Below are 13,935 nucleotides of genomic sequence, written 5' to 3'. Positions count from 1 at the left end.
CTGATTTTTATTTAAAAAAAAAAAAGAAAGAAAAGAAAAGAGAATTGACCTAAATAGTAGTCTACCGAACCGTTTAAACTAAGAATAATCGACAGATATATAATATATGTATAATTCATGTATAAATATATGCAACTTTATATAATTAATAGACAAACTATATATACTAGGTAGAAAAAATATACGATAAATTTGATCGACTATTTACATAAGTTTTAGTGCTAAAATGAGTAAGTGATTACTCCCTCAGTATCGACTATTTACATAAGTTTTAGTACTAAAATGAGTAATTAGTTTTAATTTATGTGTCCTGCTTTGAAATACGAGATTCAAACTAACTAATTTTTATGTAAAATTGGAAGTTAGTACTTAAAAAAGATTGGTATGTGTCCTGCTTCGAGCTATGAGATTCACAGTAACTAATTTTTCGTGTGAATTTGGAGATCACTACTTAAAAAAGGTCCAAAATCGACTGCCAAAAACCAATCTCCGGAGGTCACAACTTTTCCACGGCAGTGACGGGACCAGAATGTTTACTAAGGGGTTCAGAAGTAAACATACGAACTAGTCGAAGGGGCTCAACGGCAACTATATATACATAAAAGATAATTTTAGCCATGTATAAATAGTAGTATAATTTTCCGTCAAAGAGGGTTCATCTAAAGGTGGCTCCACCCCTGTTCCACGACTTAATCAGCTTTATCAATTATTCCAAGGCTCCCCTTGAAAAAAAAGGCTGTACTTCTGTAAAATAAATGAAAAATTCTAACTCCGCCAAAGAATTTCTCTAGCAAAACAGCCAGAATCTTATTGAACTTGATTACATAAGGTGATCATTTTTATTCAGTAGATTACAAAAGTGACAAAATGCTGCAGTTACCACCCACCCCATCAATGCCCCCCACCCCACCCCCAATGCCCCCCACCCCACCGCCCAACATCATAGTTAGAAACTAACAATCAATGCAAAAAAGTTCCCCACTTTGCTCATCCCATGCTTTGATTGTCTGAATCAGTATACCTCAATATAGTTTTTGCTGTTCTACTCTCATATCTCTTATCAAAATCGCATTGTGGCGGTTAAAGCCGAATATTTATCCTCTCGGACATTTTCATGATATCCGAGTAGATCCTATCGCCACCCAACTCAGCACCGGTGGCACCAGCAGCGACTCGTAGGACATCCTCAATCAAGGCGACGTTTCCCATGATGTCAACGTGGGCGCCACTCTCCATGCCTCTGCCTTCTAGTATACTCGCCGGTGCCTTGTGTTGGTATTCTCTTACGTACGTTGAGATGCCTGAGGGGTTGAAACGTGTCTTGCCTCGCCATCCTTTCGCGCACATGAAGCCAGCGCTCACGACAGGTACACTCTCGTCGCCATCTACAAAGTGTACTCCACCCTTCAAGCACCCGTTGTCACTTCCGTATGCTGAGCTATCGATTTGAAGAGGAATGCTCTTGCATTTATCCGAAGATGACAGCTTGTAGACGTATGATCTCTCTGTCGGAATTCCCACTCCATATGAACAGTATATCTCCATATCCGGAGCATCCGGCAACCTGAAAAGTTATACAATTCTTAACTAACGAACGAATAGAGTAGTTAACTATGGCCAACCTCATTTTGCAAGCGTAATTTTGTAAAATCATCTTCACAGACAATGACGTGAGTTGATCGTCTGGCAATTGATATTCAAATAAAGAAAGAACGGGGAATGAAGTTCGGTTTTAACTTGAGAGAGTTATAGCTTATTCTTACTTGGTTTCAAGTGGATTTGACCAATACTTGTAATGGGCGTACTTTGGATCATCAAGGTCATCTGCTATTCCGTGAGAGAAGTGTGCCTCAGCACGTTTCATCATTTTCGGTGCCACAAACCGAAGAAGATCTAATGCGGTTCTTGCTGTGTATGCATCATTTTCAGCAACTTTCTTGATGCTTTTGCGACTCATCTCGTCATACTCCGACAATATTTCTCCACATGACGTGTTGGAATTTCTGGATGCGCCCCCCTCACGCACGAATTCCTGTCGATTTGAAACAAATGTGGATAGCCCATCAAAAGAAATACATCACTTCTATGCATTAAGATCAATACAGTTAGCAATAAAGCGTGAAGACTCAATGTCGTCGGGGCCGAACTCTCGAACCACATCATAGAAGAAGCTTAGTGCACCGAGCTGCATTTAACAGGAATGGATGTAAATTCCGTAAAGAGTATATACTTTCCAATCGACCGTTCTAGTAAGTTCCAATAATTTGTCCGAGCGTAGAAAACGACACATCAATTGTCGTAATGCAAATGTGTGAAAAGAGAGGTGGAATAGAAAGCGGTATTTACCTTTGAATCGATAATCGAGAGCTGTGAAGAAGGTAATTCTGATTTTTCCTTGCCAAATGAAACTATTCTACCATATCTCGGCAGCTCCTTCACGTGGAAACTCCTCCTAGCATCGGTGTCATTGCCATTGCTTTCTTTTGAAGAAGATTGTAAGTATCGTGCCTTCGATGTATAGCATATGTTTTCTACTTCTGGAGACCGATTCAAGTCACCCCATATAGTCTCTCCTCCTCTCGGTAGCAAGGAAACGACGGAGTCCCATGTTCGACAAACTCGCATAATGTGTTGAAGTGTTTGAAAACCAAAGGTCTCAGAGTCCAGCAAACCAGGAGCCATCGCTCTAGAAACATTAAAAAGAAAACTTTACTACCGGGGTGGATTTCAAATAAAGTGCATAAGAAAGTATACCGATGAACGAATTAAAACGCCGACCTGACAAAGGCAACATCTCTTCCTTCAGCAGACAATATATTGGCAACAGTCTTCGGAACGCCCAGAAATGCCGGGCCGATATTCATGATAGCTTTAATGTGTTTGGCACACCAATCCGGACCGCCGCCACCTCCAACCGGAGGAGGCGCTTCAACCCATTTAAGGAAGTGAAGGAAATAGATAACTCCCATTGAATGAGGCACTACTACCACTTTCTTGTAACCATTTGTTACGTACATAAGCTCGATTTTGCTCTTCAGCCTACTCAGCGCTTGGTCCCTGATCTGCTTATTCAAATTATAAATTCAATTAGAATGAATTGCCAGTGAAACTAAAGTTTTTCTACCAACTAAAAGGAAGGAGTTCATTTAACTTCCGAGTAATACAGACGCATTGCTGATACATTAACGCGGTCTAATGCAGGGGGGGAATTATTTAGTGATCCCACACTTGTGTGAAATTCTTGAGAATATTCAACGCACTCGGCAATCAAGAATGAGATGATAGCATAAGTCAACCGGATACGACAATGCTGATGAAAGGAGCATGTTTTCACGTTTATCGCTGACGAAATGACATTACTTACGTCACCTCAATCAGCCCGGTGCTCAAAGCATCCCCGTATTCACACGTGTAATGTAGGTAAACTATACGCAAGCATCAGTGGTTGGATTGACCAATCTGATACGACAATGCTGATGAAAGGAGCATACTTTCACGTATATCACTGATGAAATGACATTACTTATGTCACCTCGATCAGCTCGGTGAACGAAGCAACCCTGTATTCCCACGTGTAATGTAGGTAAACTATCCAGACGCAAGCATCAGTGGTTGGATTGGCCAATCTGATACGACAATGCTGATGAAAGGAGCATACTTTCACGTATATCACTGACGAAATAACATTACTTATGTCACCTCGATCAGCCGGGTGCACGAAGCAACCCCGTATTCACACGTGTAATATAGGTAAACTATACGCAAGCATCAGTGGTTGGATTGGCCAATCTGATACGACAATGCTGATGAAAGGAGCATACTTTCCCGTGTATCACTGACGAAATGACATTATTTATGTCACCTCGATCAGCCGGGTGCGCAAAGCAACCCCGTATTCACACGTGTAATGTAGGTAAACTATCCTGACGCAAGCATCAGTAACGGTTGGCTTGGCCTAAGGGAGACAACGTTACAGTTGCGAGTCTTATCATCCAAGTTCATTACATAGCTCAACCGCAAAAGGACAAAAATGAACGTAGTTAATGATGATAAGACTGACATTAATGCAAGGAATTAATTCTATCTTACGTGACGAAAATTTTAATAAGTCGGTACAATGTACCTCGGTATTTTGGAAGGAAAGTCTCCAGTCATAAGCAGCCATGTACATATTCTTCTGTTCATACCCAATTTTTGCCAAATTCTCAATAAGAACAGCCCAAACAAAGTAACCTGGTGCAAAATAATCAGCTGCTACAAGTCCTGGAACTGCTCGGACTCGAATCCCCGGTGGATCAAGCCCCGTTTCGTTATCCAATGATAAGTGCTCCAACCAACATAAAGGCCTAAAAATGCAGGACAATTTTCAATTTCATGTCAAAATGCATCAACAAAATCTAGTCTATCGAATCTATGTTGTTTGGACTCTCCAAAAATGTTGATACACCTGCGCCGGATTATCCAAATATGCACTAATTTGGAGGGGATCCAACATGCACCACATTGACATTTTTTAGGAATCCGAGCAACATAGGTCTAAAGCACAGTATAAGGGCAGCCCGGAGCACAAAGCTCCGGAGAGGGCCGGACCAGACGAGTCTATTGTACGCAGCCTTACCTTACATTTCTGCAAGAGACTGTTTCCATGGCTTGAACTCGTCCGATCACATGACAACAACTTTACCAATTACGCTAAGGCTACCCTTCGTCTAACGCGCAGTACCTTTTGAATATTTCAGTAAAACTACCACCCCATAGCCTTTTTCGAAACAATCCTTCAGAACAAGGCCTTCCTTCCCAAAGCTCAAGGCCACCAGTGACAATGCCAGGTACCAAAACAACAGGATGTAGAGCGGTTAATCCATCGCGTTTAAGTCGAACACCAGGAGCTTCAGGGACTCTAAGTCCAGGCAAAAAATTGCACAAAAACAGAAGCAGCCACCAACTTGTACACAAGTAGCCAATTAACCAACAACAACTATCTAAACACCTCCATTCTTTAGGCTGTTTTTTGGTCTTCTTGGACTTTGGTTTCTCTAAAACTCTTTCAATTTCTGGGTGTTGTTCAAAAGATTGTTTTTCATCATTTTTTGGTTTCTCAAATGATTTCACTGGTTCAAGAAAACACAACTTCCTAAACCTGAGAATTGCAGCCATTGGAAAAAATTCAAGATTTTGATAAGTTTTATGTCTCAAAAACAACAAAAGTAGCTCAAATCAACATGCCAAGACTACACTTTCCAAGAAATGGCAACAACCCATTCAAGGAAAACTCAAGAAAATGGTAGTTAATTCAAGACATTGATGTTGTTGTCTCAAAAACAACAAAATCAGAGTTTTTTTTTTTTCCAATAAATGGGGACAACTCATTAAAAGGAAAACTCAAAAGACTTTGATGTTGTTGTCTCAAAATCAACTCAATTCAACATGCTAAAGATGATGTTTTTTCAAGAAAATGAGAACAACCCCTTATAGGAAAACTCAAGATTTTGATATGTGATGTCACCAAAACAACAAATGACAACTCAAATAAACAAAAGATTGACACATTTTTTCAAGAAATGGGAACAACTCATCAAAGGAAAACTTAGAAATGAACTTAAACTCTAGGAAAAACAAGTTAAAGAAAAGAAAAAGATATAGCAAAGAAGAGTCCAATAGAGTGATGATCATGGCTTGTTTTTTTCCACAAAATAGGCGTTACAAAAGGTTTTACATATAACACGTGGTGTAGAAGAAGTTGGTGATCTGTGGGTACACAGTAAAGCATACAACAAATTCATAGAAATAACAAAAGGGTAAAAAGAAAATTTGGTAACAAGCTAGCCGCACGAGGTTTGCCTATATAAATTAACACAGAGGAAAAGAAAATTTGGTCTATCAGCTTATCGCATGGGACTTGCCTAGTATGATGTACATCTTCTGCATGGTTTACAAACTATTACAAGTTAACATAGAAAAGCAACAAAGAGGGTCAAAAGAAAATGACTTACCTAGTACGATGTACATTTTCTCCATGATTTGCAAACTATTATACAGTGAACAAGTTAACACAGAGAAGCTAACAAATTCATAGAAATAACAAAGGTGGTGAAAAGAAACTTTAATTAGTTTTCACTTTCACAAAAAGAATGGAGTAGTTTTGTGTTGTTGATGAAACCAAGGGGCTTATACACTGATAAAAATTTACACGCATCCGATGTATATATCAAATTAATATCCTTTATTATGATTAAGTAATTAAATTAAGAAAAATATATATTAATTAATCATGATTAAGTAATATAAATTTTAAATTTAAATATATATCATGTATTTATTGACTTGATGTATACACCGAGTGCGTATAAGGTTTAGCCCTTATACACTTGTCTTGTTTTCTTTTTGCTTTTCAACTCATTGCATGCAAAATGTTGCCTATTCTTGCTAAGCTGTCAATACTATATACACTCAGAGAGGTTGCTTGGTTGGAAAACTTAAGGACCTGTTTGGTTATGAATATCTTCTTTCTTTTTTTACATTATTTGGATTTTAAAGTTTATTTGTATAGAGTATTTTTATTTTGAAGTCAAAGTCTAGCGAAAATAATCACGATTCTACTTTATTAAATTACACTATATATATTATATTATATATTATAATATATTAAAAATGTGAAGGACCTTAGAAATATCGTTTGAATTTTTTGCCCTTCATTAAAAGTCTTTGCTTTAGACAAAATCATCTTTTCACTATATTTTCCTAATATTTAAGAGTTAAAAATTAATTAAACATATTATGGTAAAACTTTTCCTTATTAGATGTCATCAAAATTAATAATCAAAAGTTACACGTGCGAGGCACGTGCGGTTAAACTAGTATTATTAAAAATCAGAGTGTAATCATCAAAATTTAAAAATATAATAAAGTTATAATTGAAGTTTTAGGGGAAAAAAAAAACTCAAAGTCATGATTTCACCTTTTTACATTCACCATATATACTTCTTTTTTTTTCAAATTTTACCATAATTTTTTTATTTTTATATAAATAATTATATTTAAATTATATTCCATGTTTTAATTATACTCTTGTCTTTTAAGTGACAGAAGGTGAAAAGAAGCTCATGCACATGTCAACATGAAAAGAATATACAAACATATTAAAAATAATATGCCATTGAAATAATGATTTGATAGTATATACGTGACATTATTTTTACTATGTGGTATGTTCTTTTCTACGTCAGATAATTAATTATACATATTTTATTTATGGAATGAATTTTTAATTTATTGCGTCTAATAGGAACAAAGTTATGTATATAATATTGTGTTCAATTGCAATAAATCTAAGTTTAAGCGTCTAAATAAATATTTTAGATAAATTTAAAAGGTCGTGTATGTATTTGGCCAACTACTATTCACATAACTAATATTCTTATAATTAATGCCCGCATAATTAATATAGGTATATAATTCTAACCATCTACTAAAATACTACTTAATTCAGATCAACTCAATGCCCCAATGCTTACGTCTACTTCTACGTAAATAAAATTTTCGAAGAATTTTCAGAGGCCATATATGTATTTGACCAATTATTATTCACATAACTAATATTCGTATAATTGATAGCCACATAATTAATACATGCATAATTCTACGGGTAAATAACATAAATTTTGACAATTTGGAGCTTAATTACAGAAAATTTTGATATTTTACATAATTACTGGAAATCTCAATTTTGAGTCTGTCAAGATTCATAATTAGCTCCCGATACATTTTTTTGATTTTGGGTCTGTCGAGATATATAATACATTCAACGAAGATACATTTTTTTCTTATAATTAAAGATACCTAATTAGCTCTCGATATATTTTTAAAATTTTAAATCTGCCGAGATACATAATTAGCTCCCCAATATATTAAATGAAGATACATAATTATTTGAGACTTTTATAATTACTTTATAAGAGCAAAAATTTATATAAATATGATAAATTAAGTTATATATTTATGTTATTTTTCCTAATTCTAATCAGTTACTACAAAACCACTTAATTCAGATGAACTCGTTACACCCCAATGCTTCCTCTACTTCTACGTAAATGAAATTTTTTTGAGAATTTCAAAATATCGTGTATATATTTGGCCAACTACTATCTCACATAACTAATATCTGTATAATTGATAGCCACATAATTAATACATGCATAATTCTAACCATCTACTACAAAATCACTTAATTCTGCTGAACTCGTTACACTCCAATGTTTACGTCTATCTCTACATAAATGAAATTTTTCGGGACTTTTAAGAGGTTGTATATGTGTTTGACCAACTACAACTGATGTAACTAATATCCATATTAATAGATAGCTACATAACTAATACATGTATAATATTAACGATTCAGATGAATTCGTTACGCCCTAATGCTTACATACATCTACCTCTACTTAAATATAGAGAATTTTAAGAGGCCATATGTGTGTTTGGCTAACTATTATTTACATACCTAATATTTGTAATTGATAGACATATAACTAATACATATATAATTTTAATCATTTATTACGAGATCATTTAATTGAGATGAACTCGTTACGTCCGAATGCTTAGGTCCACCTCTATGCACTTATTAATTAGACAAGTTTGCCATTTTATTGCCTCTCATCACGTGGATATCTCACAAGTTTGCCACTATGGCAATATCTAGAGGACCAAAAGTGGGCTTAAAAATTGAGATATACTTTATGGGTTTTTTCTTTTTCCCATCTTTCTGAAAAAGGTAAGTCCTAAGGTATGGCACTGAAATAGACTGACACTGTATACACATATTATTATCAACCGCGGAGCCAGCCTAGTAATAAGAGGATTATTCTTCGATAAAAAATTATATTATTAATATATGATTAAAATAATTTATATATATGTTGTAGATGTTGAACCTCTTTCGGTAAGTTTTTCTTCAGATTTTGAATCTTCTCAGCAGAAATTCTGACTCCGCTTCTGACTATTACGAAATTAAATGACAACTTGATGTACTAAAACTTTCATTATACATGGGGTTCCGAAAAAGATCATGTTTACAAGAGTCTATTGTATGCGGTATTATATACCTTGTATTTCTATCAGAAGTTGTTTTCGCGACTTGAATCCGAGTAAAAATTTATCCGCACTCGGTGTATACACCAGACTAATTCGGTGTGGTTCGGTATTTTGATGTTTGATTTCGGTATTTTGCAGTATGGTAATCGGTAACCATAGTTTGTTTAACTTTGACAATATATACTCGTATACTAGAGTATTATTACTTGAATTTTTCAAAAGCGTATCTTAATTGTATCATAAAAATGCATTACACATGTAGAAATATTGAAAAAGAAGTACAAAAAATTCTTTTTATTAGTCAGTTATATCAAAAAGACATTTCAATCAAGATAGAGTAGCGAAAGTTTCAAAGTCTAAATATTTTTATATTAATACTAAGTATTTTTTTTGTATATATATATATATATATATATATATATATATATATATATATATAAAAGTTACTTATGTAACATATATATTTCGGTGTGATATTCGGTATTTCGGTCCAAATACCATAATACTAAAAATTATGATATCAAAAATTTTGATTCGATATGATAATTCGATATATACCACACCATATTCACCCTACGTATAACAGAAACTTTAGTGGAATGAACTTTACTTTTTAATAATGCACACAAAGAAAAAGGAATATACACATAGGAATAAACCAAGAAAATTAGGTAGATAAAATAAAATGAAGAGAATCCAATATCACAGCCTCAATCATGGGAAAGAAAATATAGATATTTACCCAAAAAATATATAGAGAGAGATATTTAGCACACATTACAAAAAACACATATACCCAAATCCATTCTATGGCCACCGGACTTGTTTGCCAATTGGGAATTTCATATGCTTATAATAATTGTATACTTCCTAAAGAGACTACCTATTTTGTATACTTCCTCCATTAGTATTTTTTTAAGGAAAAATAACATAAATATATACTTTAATTTATTACATTTATATAAATTTTTATTTGTAGAAAGTAATTATAAAAATCTCAACTAATTATGTATCTTCCTTATATCTAGAGCTAATTATGTATCTCGATAGATTTAAATTTAAAAAAAATTATTGAAAGCTAATTATGTATCTTTACGAAAAAAAGTGTATCTTCATTGGATGTATTATATATTTCAGCAGATTCAAAATCGAAAAAAATGCATCGAAAGCTAATTATATTTCTTTACAAAGGAAAAAAAAATGCATCTTCGTTGAATGTATCAGGAGCTAATTATATATCTCAACAGAATCAAAATTAAAATTTTTAGTAATTATGATTAATGCAAAATGTCAGAATTTTTTGTAATCAACTCTAAACTGTCGAGATTTATATTGTTTGCTTAATTATTACTCTCTCCATCTCATATTAATTGGTTATAACTGCTCGATGAGGATTGAAGTTGTGAGAGATTGGTTATAGTGGTTGTTAGTAATTTGAGAGGATCATGACACTAGATAGGACTTAGGAGGATATGGACATCGAAAATTGGAGCAGAAGATCAGTAGACGTTCAAGCGTTTGTTGAGTAATTTCCCTTATTAGTATTGTCCCTATTATTCTCTTACTATCTTATTCTTCGATTTTATTATTATTTTATTTTATTTTCTCCAATTACCGTATTATTTATTATTTATCATTTCTATTGTTATCTTCTCACTTGTTTCTAGCATGACTTCCTTGACTGTATTCTTTTTATATTTGATTTTCATATGATTTGTTTGAAGGATAAGACTATATAAATTATCTTTTCTAAATTTCACTTACAGATTTACACTGAATATGATATTATTATTTTTATTATCATAAAAGGATAGTTTGATACACTAAAGTTTTCATTATGTGCGAGTCTGAGGAAGTGTCGAACCATAATGATCTATCGTACGTAATCTTACCTTATATTTTTTGTTATGGGTTGTTTCCACGACTTAAACTCGTAACCTTCTGATCACATGACAACAACTTTACTGATTGAAACAACTTTAACAGTTACTCTTAGGTTTCCCTCCATTATTATAGTTGTAAAAGGACAGTTCGTTACGCTAAAGTTTTCATTATGCACAAGTTCGAGGAAGGATCGGACCACAATGATCTAGCGTACACAGTCTTACCTTACACTTTCTGTCAGAGACTGTTTCTACGACTTAAACCCATGACCTTCTGGTCACAGGACAACAACTTTATCGATCGCAACAGCTTTACCAGTTACTCCAACATTCTCCTTCATTATTATTATTATTGTTGTAAAAGGACAGTCCGATACACTAAAATTTTCATTACGCACGAGTCCAAGGAAGGATTGGACCACAAGGGTCTATCATGCAGTCTTACCATACACTTTCTACCAGAGGTTGTTTCCACTAGTTAAACCCATGACCTTCTGATCACATGAAAATAACTTTCTGGTTGTTTCCACGACTTTAACCCATGACCTTCTGGTCACATGACAATAACTTTCTCGTTATTTCCACGACTTAAACCCATGATCTTCTGTTCACACGACAACAACTTTCTAGCTGTTTTCACAACTTAAACCCATGACCTTCTGATCACATAACAATAACTTTCTGACTGTTTAATCCATGACCTTGTAATCACTCGACAACGACTTTACTAATTACTCCAACATTCACCATTATTATTGTTATTGTTCTTGTTGCACAGTGTTATTCCATACTCTCTCCCCCATAGTCCACCTAGTGGAGAAGAAGGGAGGCACAAGGTTTAAGAAGATGATGAAGATAGTATGATGACAATTCATAGTTTTGTTCTCTTTGCAAACAAAATTGCAGACATTATTTTTTATGATTTTATCAGAGGCACCTAATGGTGCCTGCCTCACTGAGATAAGGTATATGAACAGTGTTTTTTGTGACAACCAAAAGTATTTTTGGAAGTTAACGGTCGGAATTAATTTATTTCACTTTAATATGACTATGGAAAAATTGGTATAAATTAATAAAGTACCATGTGCTAAAATTTAAGGACTTGTTGGAACTAGAAATTTCTGCTCCTCCATTCATTATGGTGTAGGAATAAGTGGTAAATATATACAGGTTGGATTGAATTTAAACGAGTCAAAATGAGTTTATAAGTAAATGAGTAGATTATTGACCGATTCTGGTAATATATACTTGTTCGACTAAATTTGGACGAGTCAAGATGAGTTAATAAGTAAGTAATTAAATTATTGATCGATTCAAAAGTTCTTTGGATTGAAATGAATTGAAATAGGTTAAAATGCAAGTCATAAACTGATCCTTCTAACTCTTACTAAGTTTATTGTTTTATAATTTTTAACATATACCTTATAAAGTTACTTTTCGTTATTATGACCATACATAACATTATCAGATTAAAAAAACATATTTTTGAATATATTTAGTCAAAATTTTACAAGAATTATTTGGGCTAGAAATCAACTCAAATTCGATGGGCTGAAACGGACCGAGCTAATGAACATGTCAGTAATCAGCTCAAATTTAAATAAATTGAGCGGGTTATGATTTCATTGACTAATCTTATTACCTCTAGTCCTAACTTCTAAGTCTAGATAGGGGCAAATTCAGAATCTGAAGTTTACAATTTTTAAGAAAAAACTAACCATCATCAAGAAGGGCAACAAAACTTAAATGTGTTTCATTTCTACTATTGAACTGATATTTTACGAATATTTAATAGATTTCTTAATATAAATATTGACAACTCAAAAATTATTGAGTTTTCAAAAATTCACACCCAAAATTCTGAAATTGACCTCTAAATTTAAGATTTTTTTTTTTTTTCAAATAAGCAGATTGAATTGATGAGGAGTTTATAAAAAGTTAAATCAATAAATAAGTAGATTGCTAATTCGCCTAATTTATTCAACACATCTAATGTTTATAAAAAGTTAAATCAATAAATAAGTTGGTTGCTAATTCGCCTAATTTATTCAACACCACTAATATTTATAAAAAGTTTAAATCAATAAATAAGTAGGTTGCTAATTGGCCTAATTTTTATTAAGTTCTAGTTTCTATTTATGTCCCTATAATCTTTTATCACCTAATAAAATATTTTTATATTATAGTTATATGTAGCATATCAAACGAATAACATTTGATAAATCGTTTGACAGTTTTTTTATCGATCGTTCCTCCTTTCTCTTTCATCAATCGTTCTTTCTTCCGCCACCCTACCAATCATCTCCACAACTCAAAAATATATTATAGAATATTATTTTAATTTAGGCGACGATGAATTTATAATTTTTTACACAAAATAATAATATAGTTTGTCCATAAAAAGGGAGAATATAATAAGTAGCCATTTGACCATAAAAATTAAAAATTTTCGAAGTTGGAGTTGAAGTTGTGTTTGGCCATGTCATTTTTGAATTTTTTTTTTGACTTTTGAAAAAACTTTTTAAAATATGATTTTATGCCCTCACTTTTACAAACTATCAAAATCACCTAATTAAAATTTACCTACTAATGAAAAAAGAACACAATTAGTCACTATTATAAAAATAATTACATATACATGGTCATATTTAATGAATTTTAATTTATGACATATATAATATTTACATTAATAGTCGTTTTCTCATATTTGAAAATTTTAAATATGGATGTTATATTAACAGATCGCTGCTTCCTGTTTTTTAGGTAACAAATATTATCTTTCAAATAAATTTATTTTTTTAGGAATTTATTTAATTTATTTCCTTCATTTTCCGTTCCTAAAAAATAGAAAATGATGAGTTGTTATTAAATTTTAGGGTGCCGCTAATTTATTTCTTTAATTTTCTTATACATGAAAGATTTTACTGTGTGTGAATAAATTATTTCTATGTAAAACATG

At 32.9% G+C, this 13,935-nt stretch overlaps 1 protein-coding gene across 1 annotated transcript; it reads right to left on the bottom strand.

Annotated features, from left to right (window-relative positions):
* Positions 1 to 910: 910 nt before the first annotated feature.
* On the bottom strand, positions 911 to 5,349 carry LOC107848184 (putative phospholipid:diacylglycerol acyltransferase 2). Its single transcript, XM_016692888.2, has 6 exons — positions 4,724 to 5,349; positions 4,124 to 4,346; positions 2,779 to 3,062; positions 2,347 to 2,686; positions 1,764 to 2,032; positions 911 to 1,564 (listed from the first exon to the last, which is right to left on the bottom strand). Exons 1-6 carry the CDS (start codon positions 5,155 to 5,157, stop codon positions 1,081 to 1,083), a joined length of 2,034 nt encoding a protein of 677 aa, XP_016548374.2. The 5' UTR covers positions 5,158 to 5,349; the 3' UTR covers positions 911 to 1,080.
* Positions 5,350 to 13,935: the final 8,586 nt, after the last annotated feature.

Source organism: Capsicum annuum, chromosome 11, assembly GCF_002878395.1.
Source record: "Capsicum annuum cultivar UCD-10X-F1 chromosome 11, UCD10Xv1.1, whole genome shotgun sequence".
Classification (NCBI taxonomy): domain Eukaryota; kingdom Viridiplantae; phylum Streptophyta; class Magnoliopsida; order Solanales; family Solanaceae; genus Capsicum; species Capsicum annuum.
Note: the sequence above shows the minus strand (reverse complement) of the source record. Positions and strands in the feature narration are given on the sequence as shown.

What these genes read in the sequence shown, in the direction of transcription:
- LOC107848184 (XM_016692888.2), bottom strand. Translation starts at nt 5,157, where the DNA reads ATGGCTGCAATTCTCAGGTTTAGGAAGTTGTGTTTTCTTGAACCAGTG. An exon ending in TTTCCTTCCAAAATACCGAG is followed by an intron (nt 3,063 to 4,123) that starts GTACATTGTACC and finishes TTGAATAAGCAG; the next exon opens with ATCAGGGACCAAGCGCTGAG. An exon ending in TCAAATCCACTTGAAACCAA is followed by an intron (nt 1,565 to 1,763) that starts GTAAGAATAAGC and finishes ATAACTTTTCAG; the next exon opens with GTTGCCGGATGCTCCGGATA.